Source organism: Patiria miniata, unplaced genomic scaffold (assembly GCF_015706575.1).
Source record: "Patiria miniata isolate m_02_andy unplaced genomic scaffold, ASM1570657v1 HiC_scaffold_9, whole genome shotgun sequence".
NCBI classification, from domain to species: domain Eukaryota; kingdom Metazoa; phylum Echinodermata; class Asteroidea; order Valvatida; family Asterinidae; genus Patiria; species Patiria miniata.
In genome coordinates, this window is record NW_024037076.1 from 5225050 (window position 1) to 5251121 (window position 26072).

At 40.4% G+C, this 26072-nt stretch overlaps 2 protein-coding genes across 4 annotated transcripts; one reads left to right on the forward strand and one right to left on the reverse strand.

Annotated features, from left to right (window-relative positions):
• Positions 1-14255, reverse strand: LOC119720213 (peroxisomal leader peptide-processing protease-like). Of its 2 annotated transcripts, none has more exons than XM_038189806.1 (11): positions 14106-14255; positions 12529-12748; positions 10517-11000; positions 9424-9657; positions 8234-8412; positions 7460-7609; positions 5540-5713; positions 4640-4761; positions 3131-3222; positions 2428-2522; positions 1-221 (listed from the first exon to the last, which is right to left on the reverse strand). In XM_038189806.1, the coding sequence occupies exons 2-11, from the start codon at positions 12743-12745 to the stop codon at positions 103-105; spliced, it is 1866 nt and encodes a 621-aa protein (XP_038045734.1). In that variant the 5' UTR covers positions 12746-12748; positions 14106-14255; the 3' UTR covers positions 1-102. The 2 variants fall into 2 exon arrangements, with proteins under 2 accessions (XP_038045734.1, XP_038045733.1); XM_038189805.1 differs by lacking the exon at positions 14106-14255 and adding an exon at positions 13805-13916.
• LOC119720214 (zinc finger protein OZF-like) lies at positions 13944-25727 on the forward strand. Of its 2 annotated transcripts, none has more exons than XM_038189808.1 (3): positions 13944-14034; positions 21777-21860; positions 22094-25727. In XM_038189808.1, the coding sequence occupies exon 3, from the start codon at positions 22550-22552 to the stop codon at positions 23543-23545; it is 996 nt and encodes a 331-aa protein (XP_038045736.1). In that variant the 5' UTR covers positions 13944-14034; positions 21777-21860; positions 22094-22549; the 3' UTR covers positions 23546-25727. The 2 variants fall into 2 exon arrangements, with proteins under 2 accessions (XP_038045736.1, XP_038045735.1); XM_038189807.1 differs by having other exon boundaries at positions 13951-14049.
• Positions 25728-26072: the final 345 nt, after the last annotated feature.

A 26072-nucleotide genomic window follows, 5' to 3' on the forward strand; every position in this document is an offset into this window, starting at 1 on the left:
TTTTTTTTTACTCACCCTGTATAGCAACATGTGATTCATTTGTGTTGGGTCACATGCAATTTGATAATAAATTTGGTTGCACCAATTTCTCTGTGGCCTTCGTCATAGCTTGCTTAATGTCTGAGGCGCTGTTTTTCCCTGAGCAATCCCTTGGCTGTCCAGGTTCCATAACGCCGTAAGTTGGTCATCGTCAGCATCCAGCCTGTATAGCCCACTCACATCTACATATAAATGCAGACACAAAACTGTGTGAATCAGCCATTCTCTAAGCAAATTAGTGGCGTAATTTGGGTTTAATTTGCAAGAGGGGGTGGGGCACTAAGGGGCCTCACTTCCTGTAGTGAGATATATTGCCATTTAAAAAAAAGGTCTGAAAATTGGATGAAAGGATTGAAAGATGCATTTCTTTCTATACTAATAATATCTTAATATCATAAACCAAACTTAATTTTACACTTGTTAATAGCGCAGTTTACTTTTATTACATTTTTTGTGTGTGACACATTTATCGAATTCGTTATTTTGCTATGTACCAGATACCTTTTGTTTATTGATGCATTTCTCTAAGGCCCCCCAAAAAAAGTCTCCGGTTTCTGGTATGGAGCTTGCCCAAAAAGTGGTGCGGCGACGCAGCTTTTTTTTTTTTTACCTGATTTTTTTGCTTCAAATGTGTGCTGATGACTGCAAATGGTGCCCGACTAAACTTAGTGCAAATATATGGGAGTCCAGAGAGGCCACATAAAGCTTATTCTCGACCATAACCCAATCTAAAAACACGTTAAAATTGTGCAGCAGCAGGATTCCAGTCAAACCAGTGAGTTTGGCGGTTTGGAGACATCATCTTTCATTGAAAAAAAACCTTTTTCATTTTGCCGACGCGCATGGCTACGGTGACGTGCGCGCATACCAGAAACCGGAGACTTTTTTTTTTTGGCCTAAAGGAGTATGAAATAAATGTTTCTTGAATTGAATTGAAATCTTTCTCTCAGTTCAAAATGGCGGATATGTACAACGGCAGATGTGAAAATTGTCTCAGACCTGCAACATGCAGTCAGAAAAAAAACAGTGCAAACAAAATTCAAACATTCACAGAATTTCTCCTGCATTACTAGCAAAAAAAATAAAATAAAATAAAAACAAAAAACTAAAAACACATAAAGAATGTGACATAATATTCTGGACAAAAATTTGAATGCGGTTAGAACTACAAAATACTGAATTAGTAATAATTTGGCTCAAGATTAAGGTATGATACACATGTACCTTTACATTTAAGACGTCAAGAAAACATAAGAAAAAATCACTTAAAGGCATATAGGATCACTTGCAATGTCCCCTAAATAACCTACCGAATTATCAAAATGTTTACTTGGGTTAAAGGGAAAATACAACATTTGCAAACATCGAAAAATAAAACTACCAAGTTTTTACGAAATACCTTACTAGGATGTTGGTAAATGACAGTCTAAAGCATTCTGTAAAATTATGGCACCTGGTGTGAAGTCATTTTCAAGAAAATGGTATTTTTGTATACATTTCCAACGGTGGTCGGCCGACCACCGTTGGAAAAACCTAACTATTTTTCAACAACTACTCCATTTTTACCATTAGTTTCAGTCCAAATTGTGTTTGCTATTGGTTACATGTTCATGAACGGGTGCAGGTCAGCTAGACTGGTTCCCTTACCTTACAATTTTCCGGCATCTATAAATTGATCCATTTCATTTTTAGTGGAGTTAGGGAATCAGACTACTTGAACATTTTTGTTTTTCTTGGTTTTTCCAGCATTTTCGGACACAAAACTTCAAACATGTCAGTGTAACAATATTTTGTTCTATTATACTAACCCCTCAACTAGTTCATTTCTGAAAATTACAGCGAAAGCCAATGATGTACATTCCCTTTAAAGATCATACTGGTACTAAACACCCTGAGAAAATATTCCGTCTGGCTTGCTGTCATTTAGAAGTAATCACGACATGAAGGCAACTTCCAAAAACGATCACTCAATTGATTGATATTTTGAATAAAGAGTGCCAATGAAGAAATTGTGTTTCCTGATCAAGAGATTGTGCATTGTTATTCACTGCTTTCTCAAATGGTGTAATATTCACTGAGCTGAAACTTCAACGGGTGAGGTTTTGAACATTCTTCTTTGGATTTTGATTGGTGATACTATTGGCAACAAACAAAAAGCATGAAAAGCAAATGATCCTGTAAGCCTTTATTTGTTTGATAAATGAAAGTTATGAAATTAAAAGCCTAGCCAATTCTATCAACAGGTCAGCAACACACGAGGGTACCTAGAAATCTAACGGGAATGAATTCGGGCTATTCACAATGCAGTGCGCCACCAAGAGTTTGCCGCGGAGAGTCCATTTTTCAAGTTTACAGTCTACAAAATGTAAGATTTTTCCTTTGTCATACCTTCAGTTTGTTGATACTCATTCAGGATAGGACCGATGAAAGTCCACGGAACACTGAAGTTTATATGCGGGAAGGAGGCCCCCGTGTCCATATCTCTGCATGACAAAGAATGAAGAGTTTTGTACTAGTTTGCTACATCCCACTGAATGAAGCACAAAGAAAGAAAAAAAACTAGAGGTGTATGCCTGTTTTAGAACAGGGCAAAAGGCTTTTCGGCATTTTCAAAGAGTGACATTTTTATGTGCATTGCAAGAGCAGTCATGCATTCTAACTTGCTATTGCTCATGACAGAAAAAGAAACTGGGAAAAAAATCCAAACAAAAAGAAAGGCTTTCCAACAATACGCGGAAAAGCCAAAGCTGAAGCCAAAAAAAAAAAAAAAAATCCAAACTAAAATAAAAGCTGTTCTGCATTTAAGCGGAAACCAACAATCAGAAAAATGCAAAAAAGTTGGTCTGTAGTGTTTTTCTGTCAGGCAAATTCTTACTAGGAAGATAGCAAAATTACTCAAAATAACTTAACCAGAACCTTTTGTTTACTGTAATGATATAATTACTTCAGTATTAATAACAACAAAACAATATAAAATTTGAGTTAGGGGCAGGTGACTAGACCTCCCCCCCCCCTCAGCAGAGATGTTTCACTCATTATTTCTGGCCCAGTCTGTGACCCAATCATGACATATTCAAAGGCTAAAACTCACCTGGCATTACTGGTCACAATACCCAGAAGTTGTCCAGTCCCATTACAAAAAATGGCGCCCCCGCTTGCCCCAGCATGCACTGCACAAGTCGACTGCAACACAATTTACACGGACAATTATAATGGTAATGAACATCCTTATGGTGACTAAAATGGCGTTTATACAGTAACACCCTAATATTTTTTAAAGTAGGTACATCTGCACTAGAAAGCAGGAGGTCGTGGGTTCGAGTCCCACCCGAGTGATTTTTTTTCAACTTTTGCTCGGGAGGTAACACACTGAGTATACAGTGTGTATACGTCGGTGAAGGGCAAAAAATCTAATTTGATTTACATCACCCCGACACAAAATTCCATCTTATGAATAGTTAATGAGGTACCCGCTGCTATGTACATCTGATTCGAACCAGCCAACAGATCCCGTTAGCTCGGTGGTCGAGTGGTAAGACATCTGCACTAGAAAGCAGGAGGTCGTGGGTTCGAGTCCCAATCGAGTGATTTTTTCCAACTTTCGCTCGGGAGGTAACACACCGAGTATACAGTGTTTATACGTCGGTGAAGGGCACAAAACCTAATTTGATTTACATTACCCCGACGCAAAATTCCATCTTATGAATAATTAAAGTAGGTAGGTTATAATTTCATTTTGTACCTTTTGTTGTTGTATGGTCTGTTATACCAGTACTTGCCTTGTTTACATTTCTAATTTGTCTTGCAACCAGCATGCATAGAGGATAATCTGTTGATTTAAGACTTCACTGGTAGGGATGCCAGTGTAGGTACGTAATTGAAATGCCTAGAGCATATTTGTTAGGTTGTTTCTCTTCTGTAAAATACGCATTTAGGAATTAATTTCAATTCCAGTTCCTTCAATATAACTGCTATGAAATTTTAGTTATTGAGGGGGTACTTGTGCAAACAGTACATAGGTCAATACGTCCTCCTGTATACAGCACAGTGGAATGCCCCTCTAACGAACATCGTGGGATCCAAAGAAAGTGTTCGTAATAACAATCGTTCGGTATAGTGATTTTGAACCGCCGGTACCCTCTTTTGACCAATATTGAAGTCACTGAACTGACATTTCTCACATCCCGCAGTTGCACGAGGAGTTGTCACAAACGTTAAGCAACTGGTGGTTTTCCCTTTTATTCCTTGGGGAAATAATAGCCATCTATCGTTCTTCAACATTCAAACACGATGTAACCATGGGAGGTTTGATGTTCGGGAAATAAAAGTGGCCCAACAGCTAGTGTTTAATACGTGTACAACCGGTAGGTTTTTTGCTAATCTGTTGACTTTTTTTCACAACGATGTTCGGTACGTTTTGTACATTAAACCCGGGAGCCAAGGATGATGTTCGGTATAGCCGAATGTTCGGTATAGTGGTGTTCGGTATAGCGGCGTTCCACTGTATGTTGCTCTAAAAGATTAAGCATCTCTCTAAATTTTCTGTTATGTAATGATGCAGAGCCAAAACTCATAATTTTACCGTCTGAAAACTACTTACTTGGAGCATTACTGGGGCACCGTTGGCAGTGATGACCTTTGACATGACCCCTGAACTCACAGAGGGAAGGAGGTCAAGCTCTGGTGACAGTAGGGCATGGCCTACGATAATGACCGACTGACCTGGAGGTAAATTTAAATGAAATATTATAAAGTACAAGCTTGAAAGAGTTCCCTCAAATCATTACTTTAATAGGTTTAATTTACCCAGGGGTGTCGGAACACTTTTCAAGCTGGGGGGGGGGGGGGGATTCACCAAAAAGGGGCACCTTCTGTCGGTGTGAAAGTTGAGGAAAAGAATATGGTCCTGTTCGTTTCGCTATAAACCTATATGACGAGGAACATAATTTACATTGTCCATCTTGCTCTTTGTGTTTCTTTCCCTAGTTATGTAGAGACACCTTTTTTATCACGATAGGGGCACTGTTGCTTTTGATGGCCAGTTCAGTGACCATTTTATTCACGTGGAGAGCGCTATTATTTTTAGGGGCCACTTTTTCATCTTGAGAGGGGGCACAATGATAGTGTTGCGAGCGGGGACTAACTGTGCTTTCGAGGGGCAGTTTTCCATCTCGAGAAGTTATCACGAGAAGAGCATTGTTGTTTTTGATGGCCAATTTCCCATCTCGAGAGGGGCACAATTGTATTATTGAAAGAAGGGTATTTGTGCTTTCGAGGGGTAGTTTTCCATCTCAAGAAGGTGCACAATCTAAATGCGAGAGGGGTACTTGTTTTTTTTTCGAGAGGCAGTTTTGCATTACTAGAGAGGAGGCAATTTTATTGGTAGCGCGATCATTTTATGCTTTTATACGTGTGCGTTTGAGGGGCAGTTTTGTTGGCCTGGGAAAATGGGGGGGGGGGGGGCAAGTGTAAATATAAGACAGCTGTTTGTTTACAATACCTGGAGAGTATGATCTGGCTGTTCCGATTCCAGCTCTTCCATGGGCCTCTTTCAATGCTCCCAAATCCCCCTCCAGTTTGAGAACAGCAAGGTCAAAGGGTGAGGTGGGACTGGTAGTATGCACGACAGTGGCATCTTCCCAGCATATATAGGGCCAATCTATCCGTACACGCACTGCAATTGATGAAAGTTTGTGAAATAAGATGTAAGTTAGTTTACATTACAGTACGGCCGACCATGATAAGTGTGCAGGCTAGGGGTATACCAGGGTTTGCCCTAAACTCACGTATGTTCATAGCCCATTGCCGGTGTAGTCACTTGGGGGTTACTTGCTGCACATGCGCAGTGTGAGACATCCACTAGTCTTCGCATGTTGGCGACATTTTACCAATATATTCTGGTGCTATGGTGGCATAAAATGTCCAAAATTTCCATTATGTGAGTTTTCCCAAAGGTATACCCCAAAAAGATATACTCAAAATAAGTTTCCAATAAAACTCTTCATATAATCCACTAGGCTACATTTCTCTATAAGGATTTTTCGTTGCTTTCTTTTTGCCATTCAAATTGACCGTGAATCCTACTGATCAAGAACAAATCAATAATTGTGAATAAACAAACAATGTAGCTCCCTATTTTATCACCTGGAAGGGAACACTAACATTGCTGGCTTCACTGCCATAGGTCTCCCTTATTCCTAAAAACTCAGATTTTTAAGAAAAACAAAATAAACATCTTAATCAACGAAAATCAATGCGAAAAGACTACTACATCATTTGAATATGGAGCATCAATAGACATATTGAAACAAAAATTAAAGTAAGAAAAGACTGATTATGTCGTGCCGCATTGAAGCCTTATAAAGGGACAAAGGCTGATGGCGTCGAGTGGAATACCTGGGCACAATAGACAAACTAAGTGGAAGGCACAAACATACGTGAACTTTTATTTTCACTAGGCAGCAGACAAGTGAAACAGACTCTTATCTAGTCCATGGGCCTTTTCACTAGTCCGCAATCAAATTTTTATTTTTGTGCACCAGAAAGTCATAAACAACAGCAGCATTGCAATAATTTTGACTCGCCAGGTGGACTACTTAGGGAATGGTTTTGACTAGTCTGCCGCTGTTTTTCCTCGCATTTGGCGAGCGGACTACCGCTAAGGTCAAACCCTGACAACACACCACTCTTGTTTTACTATACTCCCGAGGACAATGCTTTGTGATTTCCTTTGTCTCTGTAATATAACACTCTCCCATGGACTAAGCACACAAACCTACTACAGAGGACCATTTTGAACAAAAGATCCAACTCCCGAGGACTAAAAGGATCTGTTGTTCTCTCTTTGCGTGTCTGTCCTTGGGGGTTATGTAGAACAATAACACATGTATGGGTAGAAATAATGGTACAAATAAGAAATAATATTTAAATTTATTTCAGGATACTTGTCATATCAGGCCCAGCGGAACAGTTGTGATTGGTCAGTGTTGGAGATATGAGCTTGACATCTAGATTCTGATTGGTCAATCATATGATATTGATATTCATGATTAACAAAACTGGTCTCTAAATGGGAATTCCGCATAATCATCTTTATTCTAATAGGCTTTAAAAAAAGAAGATTATTAAAACGATTATGTCAAATTCCTAGCGCAACAATGTGAGAACAAATGATCACTAACTTCTTGATGTTAAATGAGGAGGAGTCAACTGAAAATTGTAATTGGTACTCGGTCCCATATGTTTGTGCACAAATTGCCTGGTTGGTTTGTCATCCAATCCCAAGATGCTTTGAGTATATCGAAAAGGTTTAAAAGGGCAAACCCTGATATTAAAACTTATTTCTAATTTCTATGGAAAAGTTTGCCCCCTGATCCGAAGTTTCCAAAAGTACATTTGTCGGAAATGAAGCAGTGATTACCATGGTGATTAGTTGCTTTCTGTACCACATGACGGCAGGTGAGAATGATGCCCCTTTCTGCGTCGATCACCACGCCCGATCCCCACACCCCGGCGACCTTGATCAGGACCACCGACCTCATGCACTGCTGGACAGTAGAGGGCGGGCTTGCTGCGAAAGACACAAATGACAGGCTATGCAATCAATACCTCTTGAGCCACTACAGGGTGAGTAAAAAAAACGCATGCCAAATGGCAGGACCAATTTATGAATGAAGTTTTGCCTGTAGCACTTTCAGAATCTAGGATGAGAAAGCCCAATCAATGAGCTTTCTTTTAGTACAAGAATCATTCAACTCACTCGTACTTTTCAAGTTATGGGATTTTGAACACAAACATTGTTTTAAAGTTCTGTCCACGGATCACAAAAAAAGTAAGTGTTCTTTCAGCAAAACAAAAACAATTCACAAAGGGATGCATGTGAATTGTTTTTGTTTTCTTGGGCGCTTTTTTGACGGGTTCATCACTGTGCATTTAGAAATAAATTGGAAACTCATGCCAAAATAAATGTGTAACGGACAGATAAACTCATGATTTACATGTATGGACAGGAATGTTAAGGGCCTGTTGAAATATTACTTACAGGCAAAACTTTTGCTCTAGCAAGGCGCTAGAGGCGAAAAATCATACTGTGCCACGTTCGGGGCCGTGCCACGTTAGAGGACATCACTCAAAGAGTCAAAGGTTGGGGTTATCAACCATTGTGCTATAGCAGGTCGGATATTATCTTGCATACCTCGGCTTGATTTGCTGCCCTCTGGCAGGGCAGGAGCTGGAGAGATTTTCTTGGTCGGCGGGGAATCAGTGATGCTTCTGAGGGATTCTAGGATTGCTTGAATGGAGCACACTAGAGTCAGTCCAATCCACTCGTTGTTCTTCCAGCACAGTGGGGCAACTATGACACCAGCAAGCACACTGAAAAATAGTAATGATACCCTTATGAGGTAAATTCTCCTTTTCAGAACATGTACATTTGCCGGGCATGGTTTAACCGGATTTGTGCTATCACTTGATCGCGCAGAAATTTGCGTTTGCGTGATCAGTAGATCCTGTAGGAAATCGGGCGAAAACGCAGATCCACAGATCTCACCCGAAATATACTTTACATACCTGTTCGCATTGCATTCTGAATATGGATGACAAACAAGCAAATGGAAGCAATGCAGTTTATTCCCAAATTAACCTATATAGGAGCCACGAACCAGTCAAATTTGGAATTGTTTTATTGGGCGATTTCTAAATTCTAAATTCTAAATTCACAAATTAACCCACAGAATTAACCCTAACTCCCTAGGCATTTTTGCTGGGATGTATATAACCTTAATCCTGCAAAATCCTCCAACTGCCTCCATGTAAAAATAGCATACAGCCTCAATCCTGCAAAATCCTCTGTTATTTCTTGAAAATGGTCCGTGGAGGGGTGACCACTGCCTCAATCCTGCAAAATCCTCCAGCAATCACTGTCAATATGTTGAGGCAGAGCCAGTGACATCCTGGAGCAGTGCGGAGGATTTCAAGTAAAACCTAGGCCAAAATTTATGCACGGCTGAGCATAAACAACACAAGGTCCGCCCTAAGACCTTCACACAGTGCATCCTCCAAAATCAGCCACACGCTTTTGCTATATAGTCTCAATCCTGCAAAATCCTCCACTTTGCAAAGAGGATTTGGGAGGATTTGGGAGGGTTAGGGTTGAAGAACTATTATTTTAAGATTAAAAATAGGTTTTAAGCTTTAGAAAATCAAAAGAAATTATCTTGAAATTGAAACGTCTTTTCAGGTGCCCATCAATAAGCACACTGGGGTCAGTTCTATTCACTTGTTGAAAGCATGCACTTTAAATCCTGATTCTGATCAATCCACACTATTCACCAATTTATGGCAGAGTTTGGAGAAATTTAATTTCAGAGTTTTGTGGGGGTTCACCTTTCTTGGCGATTGTTTTTTCCGCGTCTTGTCGCATACATGCCTCCTCCCTCAGAGCCCGGGATGCACCGTGCATCTGTCATGACGAGCTGGTGCCGCGGGCCTGCCAGATTACTGACAATCCCCTTACTGATACTGTTGAGAAACACGGCGGGACACGTGGCACCAAATGGGGTCGTCTGCAGACAGATGGGGTCTCCTTGCTGAAGAAAACTATCTTGAAGTGTGGAGGGCCTGCAAAGCGAGTGATATTGATGTTTCCAAATGTAGTCAAATAATCAGGTTCCAACATATAATAACTAGAGCGTTGACTCGAACAAGTGATGCCTGCTGGGCGCATCCATTTTTGTGCACAAACCTGTAGGATATTTAAAATTTTATACGGCTTTTGTACGGCTTTTGTATTTCTATTCTGGTGCGTTATCAAAGGAAGGGCCTCCATGCTTGTATTCCGACTACAAGTACGAGTACCCATTTCCGAATACGGCCATACCGCAAATGGTTCATTATGCGTAATTGGCCCAGGCCCAATCAGACCAATATACAGACCCACTCACCGCTAGCTGTTAAATGTGGGTGTCCGGACGTGCACAGAGGAAAACCAGGAAACTTCGATTTCCCCGCAAGAATAGCCAATCAACCATTTCAAAGGGCAAGTATCGATAAAATAAGGCAGTGGTAAGTCAAGCAATACTATTGTTTTTGGAGTACTGCTATTCAAGTACAAGTATTTTGATGGTCGAGTACAATTTCAACAAGTGTGAGTACGAGTACTTTGCTCCTCAGGTACGAGTACCGTCATTTCGAGTAGGAGTACATTGACATTCGAGTACGAGTACTTGAAAAAAGTACTCGAGTAATACTCGAGTACGAGTAACGAGTACAGAGTACTGCTACTGCAACAGTAACACTGAAAATTCCCTGACATTTCCACAACAGCTTTGAATTCCAGTCCTTTTCCGGGATTTTCCATGACTGAAGAAACCCTGCACATGAATACACCTGGTATTAATGTATACCACATACATGTATTGTCTTCTGAAACCCCCCCCCCCAACCCAAATAACAGTGAAAGTTCATCTGTCCAGTTTACCTGATGGCATTCAAAGCGTGACCAAGCCGACCGGAATCATTACAGTCGTTGCCCACCTTCAGCAGAGCAAACCAACTGATGAAATTCTCCCCGGGCAAATTCTTGGAGACCGAGCTCAACCCACAGGGCTCCACGCACTGACCAACTGCCGAATCCGTCTCCGGATCCGACCGCAAATTCGAGTCACCCGATTGGTTGGTTCTCGCGCCGTCGCTTTCTCCGCTGTCCGTAAACTTCCAGCCGTCTTTCTCCGGAACGATGGTTTGAAGGACGTTGTCAAACTCCTGGCACTTCCACATTAAGACCAGCTCGGCCCGTTTGGTTCTTGTGCCCAAGTTGGAATGATTGTGACTAGATGAAGGGATGCGTTTAGTCGACGAGGAAGCAGGCAAAAGCGCAAGATGAGGTTGGACTGGTTGAGATAGGATGACATCAATGCAGACATTCTTCTTCAATTCTTTCGCTGTGAAGTATACATAACTTCCTGAAGGTAACAGAGGAAGCAAAGACTGGCTGGTTTTGGCTGACAACATAACAGAGTGTTTATGGTAACATCAAGCAAAATGATCAACAGGCAGAGAAAAAAAACCAACAGCATCCCGAATGGCAAGACCAATTTTTGAATGAAGTTTTGCCTGTAGCACTTTCAAAATCTAGGATATGAAAGCCCAATCAATGGGCTTTGTTTTAGTACAAGAGTCAATCAGATCACTCATGTACTTTTCAAGTTACGGCATTTTGAACACAAAGTCCATGGATCACAAAAAAGTAAGTGTTCTTTCAACTAAACGGAAAATCAGTCGCATAGGGATGCATGTGAATTTTTTTTACAAGAATCATTCAAATCACTCATGGATGTACCTTTCAAGTTGCGGCATTCTGAACACAAACATCGTTTTCAAGTTCATTTCATGGAACCAAAAAAAGGTACACGTTTCTTTAAGCAAAACAAAAACAATTCATGTTTTCTCTGATTTTTGTCTTGACTAGATACAAATTTCCCGAAGAATGTTCGTGTGAGTCGAGATTGTAAGTGGGTACAGAATTCTCAAGACTTATGGCCTTAATGAGGTAACCTCAAGCTCCACCCAGAAGGATATTCGTACGACTTCTAAGGGGATTGAAGCGTCATCTGCAACATCAGCTGATATTTGAAGAAAAAAAAGTAGATTAAATTAGGTTTTGCCCTTCACCGACGTTTAAACACTGTATACTCAGTGTGTTACCTCCCGAGTGAAAGTTGGAAAAAATCACTCGGGTGGGACTCGAACCCACGACCTCCTGCTTTCTAGTGCAGATGTCTTACCACTCGACCACCAAGCTAACGGGATCAGTTCGCCGGTTCAAATCTGATGTACATAGCAGCGGGTACCGCTTAAACTATTTTAAGATGGAATTTTTGCGTCGGGGTAATATAAATCATATTAGGTTTTGCCCTTCACCGACGTTTAAACACTGTACACTCAGTGTGTTACCTCCCGAGTGAAAGTTGGAAAAAATCACTCGGGTGGGACTCGAACCCACGACCTCCTGCTTTCTAGTGCAGATGTCTTACCACTCGACCACCGAGCTAACAGGATCAATTGGCCGGTTCAAATCTGATGAGTATGCAGTGTCTAAACGTCGGTGAAGGGCAAAACCTAATTTGATTTATATCACCCCGATGCAAAAATTCCATCTTATAATAAAAAAAGTAGGGGGAAAAAAAACAACCTTCTCCGCACCACTTTTGGGGCAAGCTCCATACCAGAAACCGGAGACTTTGTTTTGGCCTTACACGGTCACACTTTTGGCTGCTCTGACCAATCACAAGACGAAGATTTATTCAGGCATTGTATAAAACAATAAACAATGTTTTCACATTCGTGCAATGGAAAGAATAATTTCATGAGGTGACAGATGGAATGCTCCATGATATAATTCTTACCACTGCACTCACTTAAACCATACAACTATCCACCCTCAAACCGTGTCATATTTGTGCACGCTCCATACATGTTAGTAATATTTACCTCTGCGTCTTGAAGACAAAATTGGCCCCCTAGATCCCTGGTTCACAACCTCTGAAAACACTTGACCGCTAGTCAAAACCAGTCCGTTCTGAGGGTCAATGACAACACCACTACAGCTGTACTCCGATTGGCTCGTAGTGTTGCCTGGACGGAAAGACTTGTGAGAGTGCACACGGACAACGCAGCTGTCGGCCAACCCTATCTGGCGGCTGTCCATCTTCTACAAAATGGAACGGAGACACTGTTAAATGTTTCTGGTTTATTAGAAACAAAATATATAATGCACATAAAACAGCATAAAATGCTGACATGTACAATATTTACAAAAAAAGCTAAAAGTTCATACAGGTATGACAGGCAATAAAAAAAAAGAAGAAGATGATTTGAAAAGATAATAAACAGGTCAAACGTTTAACACAAGCCATTTTGATCACCTACACAAACACAACCCTAACCGCCCCCCCCCCCAAAAAAATAACAGCAACTTGAATGTTTCGGAAAGGTAGCGCTTTCAAATGATGTAAGAATCGTAACTTGGCGATGCTTAGCACTTGGGAAACCAGACGTGTTGCCTAACCATGGAAGAATGTTCTTATTCCTTCATGGCCTAACGTCATGAACGTACAGCGCAGCAATACAGAGGCCACACAACAAGTGGGGACTACACAGACTTTGCAGTTTTGTACACAACCGCTGTTAGCCCCATAAATGTGGCCTATTTACTGGACTGCCTCCGTAAACATAGGCCACACATCCACATGTACAAAAACGTGTCGACTTTGCCAAATTTTGATTTTCACATTTAGACTTACTTTTGTAGGTTTTTTTTTGCTTTAGAAGCATTCTCACCCTCTATATAGGCTAATCAGAAAGTGCTGCCTTTTTTCAGATGTCCATTTTTCGTGAAATTTCCAGATACATTTGCACACGTTTGCGTATCAAAATTTCAACATGAAATTTCACAAAAATTAGACATCTGAAAACGGCAGCACTTTCTGATTAGCCTATAAAGAGGGTGAGAATGCTTCTAAAGCAAAAAAAACCTACAAAGTAAGCCTAAATGTGAAAATCAAAATTTGGCAAAGTGCGACACGTTTTTGTACATGTGGATGTGTGGCCTATGTTTACGGAGGCAGTCCAGTAAATAGGCCACATTTAATGGGGCTAAACCGCTGTCTGAAGTGGCGTCTGGGGCGCGTCTGGATATCCTGATATTCTTTCCCAAATCTCCTGAAATGTCAAACGAAAGGGTGAAATTGACAACAAGTTCGCTTACAAAATAAATTTAAGATGATCACAGGAATCTCCTTCATGTACGCACTGTATCTTTAATTTGCTCAATACTCAATTTTAGGAAGAATACATGGGAGATGGTTCGCATGTTTCTAGCAGAGCTACGCGCGCTAGCTAGCTAGCGGAGCTAATTAAAAACGCCCTCAATCGACAGCTAGACAGCAGGCGATGACAGATTGACAGAGGGCCGAGATTTCTGTGACTGCGGTTTTGGTGAGCGAAATTCTGGTAAATTTCACTGTTTCGTTTGAGATTTCAGAGATTTAATCCCACCATATAGGTACCTAACTATGTCGAAATAATACATGTGAAATACTGGGGCCAAGGAATTCGTGACAGGAGAGTTTGGAGGTCGAAAACAATTCACAATTTTCTGCCGCAACGCCAACAGTCATGCTGAAAGAGCAGATGCACTGCACTTTAGGCCTGTCCGTTTTTATACCGGTACTGTGCCTGTACAATGTGTCCCAAACCAACCCCTTAAAAGGGAATATACATCATTTGCTTTTGCTGTAATTTTCAGAAATGGATGGAATTGGGGGGTTGGAAATATATAGCAAATATAGTTACACTGACTTTTTTGATGTTTTGGGTTCGAAAATGCTATAAAAACCAAGAAAAACAATCATTTTCCTGTAGCCTGACTCCATATAAGAAGAAACAGAGCAGTTTACATACATTGGGGAATTGTATTTGTAAGGTCAGGGAACCAGTCTAGCTGGCTCGTACCCGTTCACAGGTTTGAAATCGATTGCAAACAAGTGCGATGGTCAATTGGGGCCAGTATTTGAGAAAAAGCCAGTTTTTTCCAACGCTGATCGGCCGATCAGCGTTGGAAATTGTTAAAAAAATACCACTTTTCTTGAAAATGACAGTATACCAGGTGCCATGATTTTACAGGATGCTTTACACTGTCATTCACTAACAGCCCAGCAAGGTATTTCAAAATGATTTGGTAGTTTTATTTTTTGATGTTTGCAAATGTTGTATTTTCCCTTTAAAGGGAATATACATCATTTGCTTTTGCTGTAATTTTCAGAAATGGATGGAATTGGGGGGTTGGAAATATATAGCAAATATAGTTACACTGACTTTTTTGAGGTATTGGGTTCGAAAATGCTATAAAAACCAAGAAAAACAATCATTTTCCTGTAGTCTGGTTCCCTGACTCCATATAAGAAGAAACAGAGCAGTTTACATACATTGGGGATTTGTAAGGTCAGGGAACTAGTCTAGCTGGCTCGTACCCGTTCATAGGTTTGTAATCAATTGCAAACAAGTGCGATGGTCAATTGGGGCCAGTATTTGAAAAAAAGCCAGTTTTTTCCAACGCTGATCGGCCGATCAGCGTTGGAAATTGATACAAAAATACCACTTTTCTTGAAAATGACAGCATACCAGGTGCCATGATTTTACAGGATGCTTTACACTGTCATTCACCAACAGTCCAGCAAGGTATTTCAAAATGATTTGGTAGTTTTATTTTTTGATGTTTGCAAATGTTGTATTTTCCCTTTAAGGACTGGGTGTAATGGGGACATTCCTCCACACATAGAGCAAGTGGCCCGCATGACTGCACAGCCTTTGTGTGGTAGCGGGACTGCACAAAAGCAGCAGCTGTGGAACTACCCACTAGCTGTGTGTCACGGCATACCACAGCTGGCAACTGCATTCCAATGAGGATTAGCGGCCGGCCGCGGCCATGACCGCTTCCTGTACGCATGGGTTAAAGGGTATAGGTCCCTATGCAACATTTGCTTTTGTTAATATTTTAAAAAATTGATGGATTTGGGGTTGGTATTTTATAGCAAATATTGTTACCCTGACTTTTTTGAAGTTTTGTGTTCGTAGATCTTTATAGTTGCTGCAAAAAAAACAAGAAAAACAATCATGTTCCTGTTGTCTGGTTTCTTGACCCCACTTGAGGAGAAATGGAGCACTTTATAGACGTCAGGGAATAGTAAGGTTAGGGAACCAGTTTAGCTGGCTTTGTACCTCTGTAATTATGTAATTATGTAGCAAACAAAAAGCGGACTAACTAGAATTATGGTAAATTTGGGGCTGTATTTGAAATACAGCCAGTTTTTTTCCCCAACGCTGGTCGGCTGACCTGCGTTGCCCAAAGATCTTATAGCGCCGTAGGCATTTAGGCAAAATAAAAAAAAAAACATGTTTAGCGTCCTGCCTCTTTGACAAAAAGGAAGGAGGAGGCCCTTTTTTTTTTTTTTTTTTTTTCAAAATGGCCACCCGACGCATTTTTCAAGACAGCGCGGCCGGGCTATTTTTCAAGATGGTTACCAGCTTTTTTCAAAATGGCCGCCACTTGGACTCATTGACTATTTCCACAGCTTTATACACGGTATAAAAGTCTAAAAATACGATTTCTTTCGTCAGAGATCGTTAAAATTTATCAATTTTTGTCTTTTAAAAAAAAAAAAAAAAAAAAAAAAAAAAGGAGGCAGCCTCTAAAAAGGAAGTGGGCGGGGACGCTAAACATGTTTTTTTTTTACTTCGCCTTACGCCACACTGTAGGATCTTTGGGCCTGGCAAAAACGATGTCACTGTGAACGGACGGCCATGTCATTAGTTTAGCAGGTGCATTTAACACCCTGTTATGGTGCAAATGAGGTGTATTTGTGGAGTAGGTGAGGGTGTGGAGAGGAGTAAGAGTGAGTTGGAGTTGTGGAGCATGGAAGAGAGTGTTGTGTGAGGTGAGGGGGGGGGGGGGGTGGATTCATTATCGGTTTGAATTGTCAGTTTGAAAATCAAAACAAGATGGACCAATGGGTCAACGAAAATGATTGGAAAAGCTGGAATGACGTTTAGATCAAAACAAGTTGGGCCAATCAGGTGAGTGTACATCAAAATAATACGGGAGAAGTTATCAGTTTGAATTGTTGGTTTTTATTTTTAAAATATAAAAAAAAAATAATAGATATACCAATATAAACTACCAGAATGAGAAACAAACAAATGGACAATCCCAACAAAGTGTCACTTTTTCATTCATTTTAATGTCTGCTCAACTCTTGTTTCAGTTCAATTCCTTTTCACTCATTCATTCATTCTTTCTTATTTGAACACATACGTGACAAGGCATAAAATACATAGTTTTAGATATTAAGGACTGATTTTACAAGACATATATTTATATACTTTGAGCACATTTGCAGTTATGACATACATGTATATGAGGTGATGGAAGGGGATCCCCAAAAAGCAGAGCTTGTCGAGTAGGAATCCCCTTTGACATAAAAGTAATACATAAATATTTAATGACAAAAATGGAAACAATGTTACATGTAAGTTGTACATAAGACAGGGATAAACATTTAAAATCAATAATTTTCCTGATCAAAAAATACGGAGTAGTAACCCAGTAAGAAGATTTATCCGAGCTATTATAATTTGATAATGCAGTATATGTATGTCACAATAAACTAAAGTGTATTTTATTACAGTGTAATTATTATTCCCAAGTGTTATAACCAAATTAAACGAAATCAAGAACCAAATTAAATTTCAAATGAAATATCAACGTTCACAGTGCACAATTCTATTTTAAATGAAACGTGCATGTTAGTACGTTGGTCTACACACAATATTAAAGTAAAAATTGTTCATTAAATACATTATCATTATAAAATCATTATTATTTTCCTTTACATAATTCACAGCTCACTAAATGTAGTTGAAACCCCGTCCTCAGCGACTATTCGTTTGATTACATGTATAGATAAGTCACGGCTGTTTTGTTCTGTCTGTAAGTGTACATGTTGTTATTTCTCACTGTGAATCCTCTGGTTTACACCCAACCCCGGCACCCCGCCGTTGTAGTCCTGAGCACATCAAAGTACATGTATTTCTCTTTTGTGATTTCGTTTATCTTTTTGTTCAACCCATTGCAACTACTTTTATTTGATGCACCGAAACAGAAACGAGTTTTGCTGCAAAAGGCGACAATCCCATCACCCTCCCGTTCAAGATCAGACATGGCTTAATATGCAGAATCGTGTCCATTTCACCATCTGAAAGTCAGATGTGAATGACCTTCTTAAGAAAATCGAAACAGAAGTCCAGCATCCGTAGCTTGGCATACTGGTAGACGAAGAAACAGATTTGGATGGGTACAAGTTTAACCAAATTGATTTCTTCGTCATGTCAATCTCATAAACACCGTCCCTGATCTGATGAAAGGCTTGACAGAGTTTGTCATTGGCATAGCCCGGAGCGTTGGTGTCATCGGATATGTTGACGGTCATGTTATGTTGAATAGATTCGTTACCGTTTTCCCAAGCGCGGAATTGACGAGTAACTTCATCGTGTCGGCCAAAATGGCATTGGAAGGGTCCTTATCCCCAGCTCTTTTGGCCTCAGTTCACCAAAAGCCCTGAAACAACTGTCGGGTCCGTGTTGCACAACTTCATACATTCAATCCTGTGGGAGAGATAAATCCTAAGCATGAAGCTCCATGTCCTAAGTAACGGCGTTGCAAGCAAAATATGGGACCCAAATAAACTTCGCTGGGCAGATTTCAACATCCCTTCCTGCTCAGCGTAATCCGATTACGTACTTAGACGCTATAGCAGAGCAGTGAAATTCATGCACCACAAAAAACATGGCCTTTTGAACGTTGTGTTTCTCAGAAAATATGCATTGTATGATTGAAAAGTTAAATTATAACGGAAGAAGAAATTCTCAACTTCATGTCAGTGAAAAAAATCGCCGTCATCGATGCCGAAACGTCAATGCTGGTTACTGGTATAGCTGACCTTCAAGTCTGGAAGAAATCGTTCGAAAACTTCCCCAAATCTCTGTATTTGTATCTATTTCTAGGAGTTTCTCAAATTTGTCATTTCACGAGCAGTTGAACACTTACATCATCTAAGTATATTCCGAATTTCAGCTTGATATGTTGTTGCAAATGCTAGTGTTACAATTTGAACGATCTCCATGGAAAATTTCGACGATGATTTCTGCCAAATTTCTTCACATGCATTGTTCAGCAAAGTGCCTTAGGCGCTACGGTTGACCGATTTCGGCTAAGCCATACGTTATCGTGTTGTAGATTAGCATATTCATTAGCCTCACTCGGCGTGTTTTGGCGTGGGTCTCGGTATCGACCAATGGAAGCCGGCAAAAGGTTGATATTTATCAATTAATAACTCGTGGAGGCTTTTCTCAAAATTTTTACTGCACACCATAATGGATATGAACCTTATTAATATTCGTGAGGCTTGAAAAGATTGACAGCTATTGCAAACGTCAGTGTTACAATTTTCAATGCACGTAGCCAGGCCTATTTTTCCAATTTCAGCGAAAGTAATGAACACATCACAATGATTTTTAGCACATACTTGGATCATTATGAGGAAAGTAAACCCTGAAAGTTGCATGAAGATACGGTCTTCCAAACGGGAGAAATTAAGTTTCAAAGATTTCGCCCGCCAACGTAAACATGTGTGTGCCCATGTAGTTTCATTCAAAATGAAGTGTTACGTAACCTTTAGAAATCGCCCTTCGCAACCGTGTGACTGAATGTGTCCACCAGCGCCGGTGGCATGGGACGCGCAGGTTGCACTCAACGACTCCGAACACGGACCCGTCTCTTATGAAGTTTAAAATGTCATGCTGCAAGTGGGGAGGTCTAATCGAATTAAGAAAATCTCTGACGCGCGCATTTCTAGATTGGTCTGCGAACCATTGGCACTCCCACATTTCTATGAGGTTGTGCCCCTGGTCGCCGATATACGATGCCACCCTCTCTGTATCCTGTCGCAATTCCGCGCGCGTAGCTTGTCTCATGGCATTTTATTCAATCATGCGACAGCAGTGGCCATGCCAAAAGCAGCCGTGGAGTTGGTATACATGTACCGTGTTTGTTGGTGCACAGTAACCGTCTACCGGATCTGGAATGCCCCGCTACCCTACCAATATTTCACCCCCGAACTTGTGAGTGATGTTAACACCTTCGCTCCGCGCTATCCAGTCGACCCATTCATCAGCCATGTTCCCATATTTTTGACTCTGTAGCGGCTTGGAATTCTCATTCGCCTTGCGTCGCACGAAATTTCCTGTGGGCATATCTTGCATCAGTGCCCACGGGTAGAGAGAGCGTTGGCATCAAAGCCAACGACTTTTTGATAGGTTTTCAACCCCGGCCCCACAAATGAGAGTTTCAAGCCGCTGGTGAAATACAATCGTTGGACACCGATGATACTTAACCGCGTTTGCCTTGACCGAGTTTGCAGGCGGTGAAAAATGGCGAGCAGACCGTCTGTCATCTCCATTGCACGGCCACAGAAAGTAGAACCTACTGGTCAGTTGTCAGAGAGCAACTTCAGGTACTCTTGGATGTTGGGTTCCTGGTTGTTGTCATCGGTATCATTCGGGTCAGAGGGCAACTGCTGAGGATCTTCGTGTAGGGGGTCATTGGTGACGTAGACTTTCACATCGGTCAGATCGTGAAAGGTCCAGTCGTTGCCTGGAAGTCGTCCCCTCACTTCCTCATTAAGGTCAGGGTTTTGGAGATGTCCGATCAAACGCTCCATGTCGTGCTCGGAGTCAGTGGTGATGTTTTGTTGGAGAAGTCTGGAGTTGGGGCTGAGGGAAATACACAAGGTCTTGCGTTATAGCATGCCTTAAAAATAACCCTAAAGGAAAGTTTTTAAGGAAACGTTTACAGTTGCGTGATAGCGGATTTGTTTGTAGACGACTCTAAATAAATGATCAATGTTCACCCCCGCCCCGGGGGCGGATTTTTTGTTCCTAAACGAGATCGGACAATGTCAAAGGAGAAGGTTCGAGCCGTCGGGGTGTTCTTATTGAAAACAAGTTTTCACAAATGAGCCGGGACTCAGAATTAAAGTTAAACACATCATTGACAATTGGACATACCTCTGGATCTTTGAATCGGCCAAAATCGAGGTCGGCGGGAGAAGACCCGGGTCAGAGTGGTTCAGCAGGAACGTCAACTGCTGCTGGGGCAGGGAATTGTTGAGCTTTAACGGCAGGAGGAGTAGGCGGTTGTTGAACATCATCAGCGGGCGGAGGAGATGCGGTTGACCGTCGTCCAAGTTGTCGTAAGCGGTCTCCTGCAGTAGTAAAAGAAAAGAAAAAGAAATGAAATCTGTAGTAATGTCATTACAACGATATTTTCAATCCATCAATGACATGTAAAGGGGAGACTGGGGAGATAGCGATTTACATGTACTCATGTAGTATACAACGCCTGAATAAATCCCCGTCATCTGATTGCTGGATCGTTGATCATGTCATTGAATTATTCGTCCCAACGCACGGCGCGGAAGCACCATAAACATAGAAGTTCTATTGTACGGCGAATAGAACTTCTATTGCACGGTTTCATTACTGCCGGTGGTGGCGCTGTATCACGAATCTGATTCGCAGAATGTCAAATTTGGCGGACCATTCGCTAGAATCTCCGTTTGTTCTCCGAAGAAATATTGATAAATGCTGACGCTGCTAACACAAAGAAGTAAATAAGATTTCCTGAAAAACGATGAGACGAATTTGAATATAGGTAGTTCTGAACTTGTTGAGAACAGTTTTTAAAATACATAAATTGGATACGAAAGTTCTGAACTTAGTTTTGGAATAGTTTTAGACCGAGATAAATTGAATATGCTGGCTAGTTCTGAACTTGTTGAACAATTTTGAATAAATCGGATATTGGAAGGGATCACCAGTTGTTCTGAAAAAAGTAGGACATTCATGTAAGTACCAGTTTATAAGTCAACCAATCAGATGTCGAGGATTTATTCAGGTACTATATAAAACAAATAATGAATGTTTCACATCCGTGCAATGGAAAGAATAATTTCATTCGGTGACAGACGATTGTTCCATTCGCCTCGTACTAATCATACAAGTATTTTGTAGCATGTGAATAGAATCAGATAGTTTCATTTAAATGTTCTCAATGCATTCTCCAGGTGGTGAACTGCGGACAACGGAGTCCTGTCCTGATCCTGTGTGGAATCAGCTGATTCTGAATTGATCAAGTTGACTGAAATAAGGTAACATAAATACATGATCCATGCTAATGGTGAATCCTCATTAAAGACATAATTATATTGTTGTTAATGAATATCAAGTTTGCGGAAACACCCATGTGGAAATAATTTCTCAACAACGAGAATGGTTCTGAAAAGAACTAGAGGTATAAACTCGACGTTCCGGTCAGTATGCTCTGACTGTCTTCAGGAGATGGTCATCTCATCTCGGTTTCAACTTTCTTTTTTGAACTTAGAGAGTCCATCTGCTTTTTTACAACAACGACTACAAATTGACGTCCGTTGTGGCATCTCGTGAATCGGCCAATCACTGAGAAACCTGATGAAGATCAACATATCCAGCCAATGAGATGATGCTTTCACAATCTTCAGCATACTGCAAGAAGATAAAGATTAATGTAATACTTGATGGAATGTTCGGCCAACAAGATAAATACATGTAGCTTCAGAAACGTGGAATCACAAGTATCAAATGTCTGTTTTTTCTTGTGACAAATTCTTCTCATCAAGCTTGAAGCTAAATGGTCAACAGAGGGTCCACTGTAAGTGAGAAAATGTTCTTGTGAGACATCTCGTAAACCTAATTCTGATCGATAAAATCTACACTTACACAACAGACTGCATAGACTACAGTGTGAGAACTTTTTTGCGATATCTGTTGCAATAGCCTCTCTGATCAACATAGTCCAACGATGCGCAAGAGGGTCAATGCTAGTGATGAAAAAGCATTTGTTTGTGAGACCTGTGGTAAAGCCTTATCAAGCAAAGGTAATTTACGCACTCATAAAAAGGTGCACACTGTGGGGAAACCATTTGTTTGTGAAAAATGCGGTAAAGCCTTTTCTTATCGTGGTAGTCGAACCAGACACGAAAAAACGCACACCGATGAGAAACCATTTGTTTGTCAGACCTGTGGTAAAGGCTTTTTCCGGGCCGAGCATCTGACCGTACATGAATGGATTCACACCAATGAGAAACCCTTTGCTTGCCAGTTCTGCAGTAAAGATTTTTCTGACAAATATCATCTAAAGATGCATGAAAGGTTGCACACCGGTGAGAAACCATTTGTTTGCAAGACATGCGGTAAAGCCTTTCCTGGCCCGGTTAATCTAAGTCGGCACGAGAAGATCCACACTGGCAGAACACTGTTTGTTTGTGGGACCTGTGGTAAAGGCTTGTCTTGTAAAAGTAAACTAAAGGCACATGACCGGGTGCATACCGGGGAAAAACCATTTGGTTGCGAAATCTGTGGTAAAGCCTTTTCTGATCGAAACGACCGAAACAAACACGAAAGGACGCACAGCGGTGAGAAATATATTTGTGAGACCTGTGGTAAAGCCTTTTCTTACCAAGGTAGTTTACATAAACATGAAAGAATACACACCAAACCATTTGTTTGTCCGACCTGTGGTGAAGCTTTTCCCCAAAAAAGTCAGCTAAACAGACATGAACGGATACACACCAGTGATAAACTATTTGTTTGTGAGACCTGTGGTAAAGCTTTTTCTAGCAGAGGCAATCTAAAAAGACATGAAAGAATGAAAGGATTGACACCAATGAGAACCCATTTGTTTGCGAGACCCGGGGTAAAGACTTTTCGTAAAAAGGCAAGCAAATCAGGCATGAAAGTTGACCCTCTAAGAATCATCTGTTTGCGAGACCTGTACTGTGCTAAAACTTTTTCTTAATGTCAACAAATAGACATGAAAGGTTACACACCGTTGATAAACAAATTGTTTCATTTGTTCGTGAGACTTTGGGCAAAGCCTTTTCTATCGCAGAGGCAATCTAAGAATGAAAGGATTCACACGATGAGAACTCATTTATTTGCGAGACTGTGGCAAATACTTTTCTTAACCAAGTTCATCTATTCTAAGCAGACATGAAAGAATGCACAGTCTGTAATGAGACCATGTATTCAAAGGGAATATACATTTGCTTTTGCTGTAATTTTCAAAAATGCATGGACTTGGGGGAGAAATATTTTATAACAAATCCTGTTACACTGACATGTTTGAAGTTTTGTGTTGGCAGATGCTGGAGAAACCAAGAAAAAATAATCATATTATTGCAGTCTGGTTCCCGACCTCACCTAACTTGAAATGGAGCAATTTATAGACGTCAGGGAATTGTAAGGTCAGGGAACCAGTCTTGAAGGCTTATTATCGTTCATGGATGGGTAATCGATTCAAAACAAAATTCAGACTAAATCCATATGAAATGTGGGTAGTATTATAAACAAAAAGCCAGATTTTTTTCAACGCTGATCAGCCCATCAGCATTGGAAATTGATACAAAAATACCACTTTTCTTGAAAATGACAGCACACTAGGTGCCATGATTTTACAGGATGCTTTAGACTGTTATTCACTAAAAGTGCAGTGAGGTATTTCATAATAATGAAGTAGTTTTTTATGTTTGCAATGTAATTTTGTATATTCCCTTTAAATGTTTATTTGCAATTAGATAATTCTCGCTCAGGTATCTGAACGTACATGTACATGCGTCTTGTTTGTGAGACACATGGCAAAGCCTTTTCTGGCCGAGGTAGATGAAATAGGTATGGCTTTTGTGGTGATATGTACTTGTAAACGAAATTCTCAATGTAAACAGAAAGGTTGACACTGGTGATAATTTATATATGCGTGTACGTTGTATCTATTTGTACCTATGATTGTATTGCATGTATATTGTATTATATATTCACTGTACAATGTATTATTTGTTAAGGCGTTATACTTAATTGTATTGTAGTGTTTCATATGTTGTACATTTGTGTTCAATCTGCATTGTCCGATCAAACAGGTTCGGTGTGAATTTGGTTATGGCAGGATATAATAAATGGGTTTTAGGTTATTACCCGTGGACTTATTTCTAACTCAACTGTTCACGATCACATTCCGTACTGATGAAATTGCACACACGATACTGGTTGAAGTCATGTTTGCGAATTTACACCGAAGTGGGCATGACTCAAAAATACATTTAGGCTCAGATAGGTTTCGACTTACTAAAAAAGTAATACTATTCCAAAAACATGCAAAGCATCATGCAGATATAAGCTTTGCTGGCTGTTTGCCAAGCACGTTCTTTAAAACGAAGTAACTTTTTCTCTGAGAGTGTATACCTTGAATGGAAAAAGTCCTGTTCGAGAAGGATTTTGCCAAATGTAATTATTTTTGTGAACTACTTTTCCTTGAAACTGGATGAATATTGTATCTATCTATCTGCATGTATCAACCATGTACATGTATGTACACCAGTGCATAAACTGCCACTTCCAAGAAAATGAGAGCTATAGTCCAGCATGCATCAGTTCCCTGCTGCGTTCGGGATCTCGCCATGAGACTTCTTGCCTGATGGATCTTTCTGCACTAGGCAGGCTTGTCACTTAGACGATGCCATGTTGCTGCGTTTGGCAGGGTTTCTAGCCAAATTCCCCTTGTTGAGGGTTAGAGGGTTGAGAAATACCAACCACATTTGGAATACCTCCATTCATTTATATTTTCAATCCATGAATTGGAATGCACTAATTGTTCATATCGTATGCTATCTTATTTTCCCAATTGCTGTATTTGATGGCATTGCTGTGTTTTATTTTGTAAAGTTTTCCTGGGCCCATATGGTATCGGATGCATGTTGTTTTTTATAATTACAGTAATTGAAAATGTACCTTTGTGTTCATTAACCTTTTTGCAATCATCACTGTTTGTGTAATGTTCAATGGCAGTTGAGGTGCTCTTTTCGTTTTGATCATGCAAATGTGAATGTCCATATTCATGAGCAACAATAATGTGATGTCATTTCAGGCAAAAACTCAGTAATGTCTCAGCTATTTCAGCATTAACAAAATGCCAGTATTTTTGATAATTGACTGTCGTTTATTTTATATGCTCTATCTTGTCTTTGGTGATTGTGCGTGCCAGTGCATGACAGTATAATCCTGTGAGCAAACCTTTCGCACAATATATTTTCAGTTAGCAAGATTGAGGTTCACAATTTGAAAAGAAAACCCCTGAACTGAAAGTATCTCCCAACAATCACAGCAACATCGCCCTCAGTTGTCCGGAAGTCATGGACAGTTCGGTTAACAAAATTAACAAATTAACCGGATGTCAGATAGTCGTACATTTAAGTCCTAATTAAGCAACATTCATCTCATCTCATGGACCCAGTCTGACACATAAAAAATACCGACTGTTAATTGAACTCTCG

Coding starts and splice junctions, on each gene's coding strand:
- LOC119720213 (XM_038189806.1), bottom strand. CDS start 12,745: ATGGACAGCCGCCAGATAGGGTTGGCCGACAGCTGCGTTGTCCGTGTG. Junction 9,658..10,516: donor CACGCTTTGAATGCCATCAG/GTAAACTGGACA, acceptor CTCGCTTTGCAG/GCCCTCCACACTTCAAGATA. Junction 5,714..7,459: donor GAAAGCAACTAATCACCATG/GTAATCACTGCT, acceptor CATCAATTGCAG/TGCGTGTACGGATAGATTGG.
- LOC119720214 (XM_038189808.1), top strand. CDS start 22,550: ATGCGCAAGAGGGTCAATGCTAGTGATGAAAAAGCATTTGTTTGTGAG.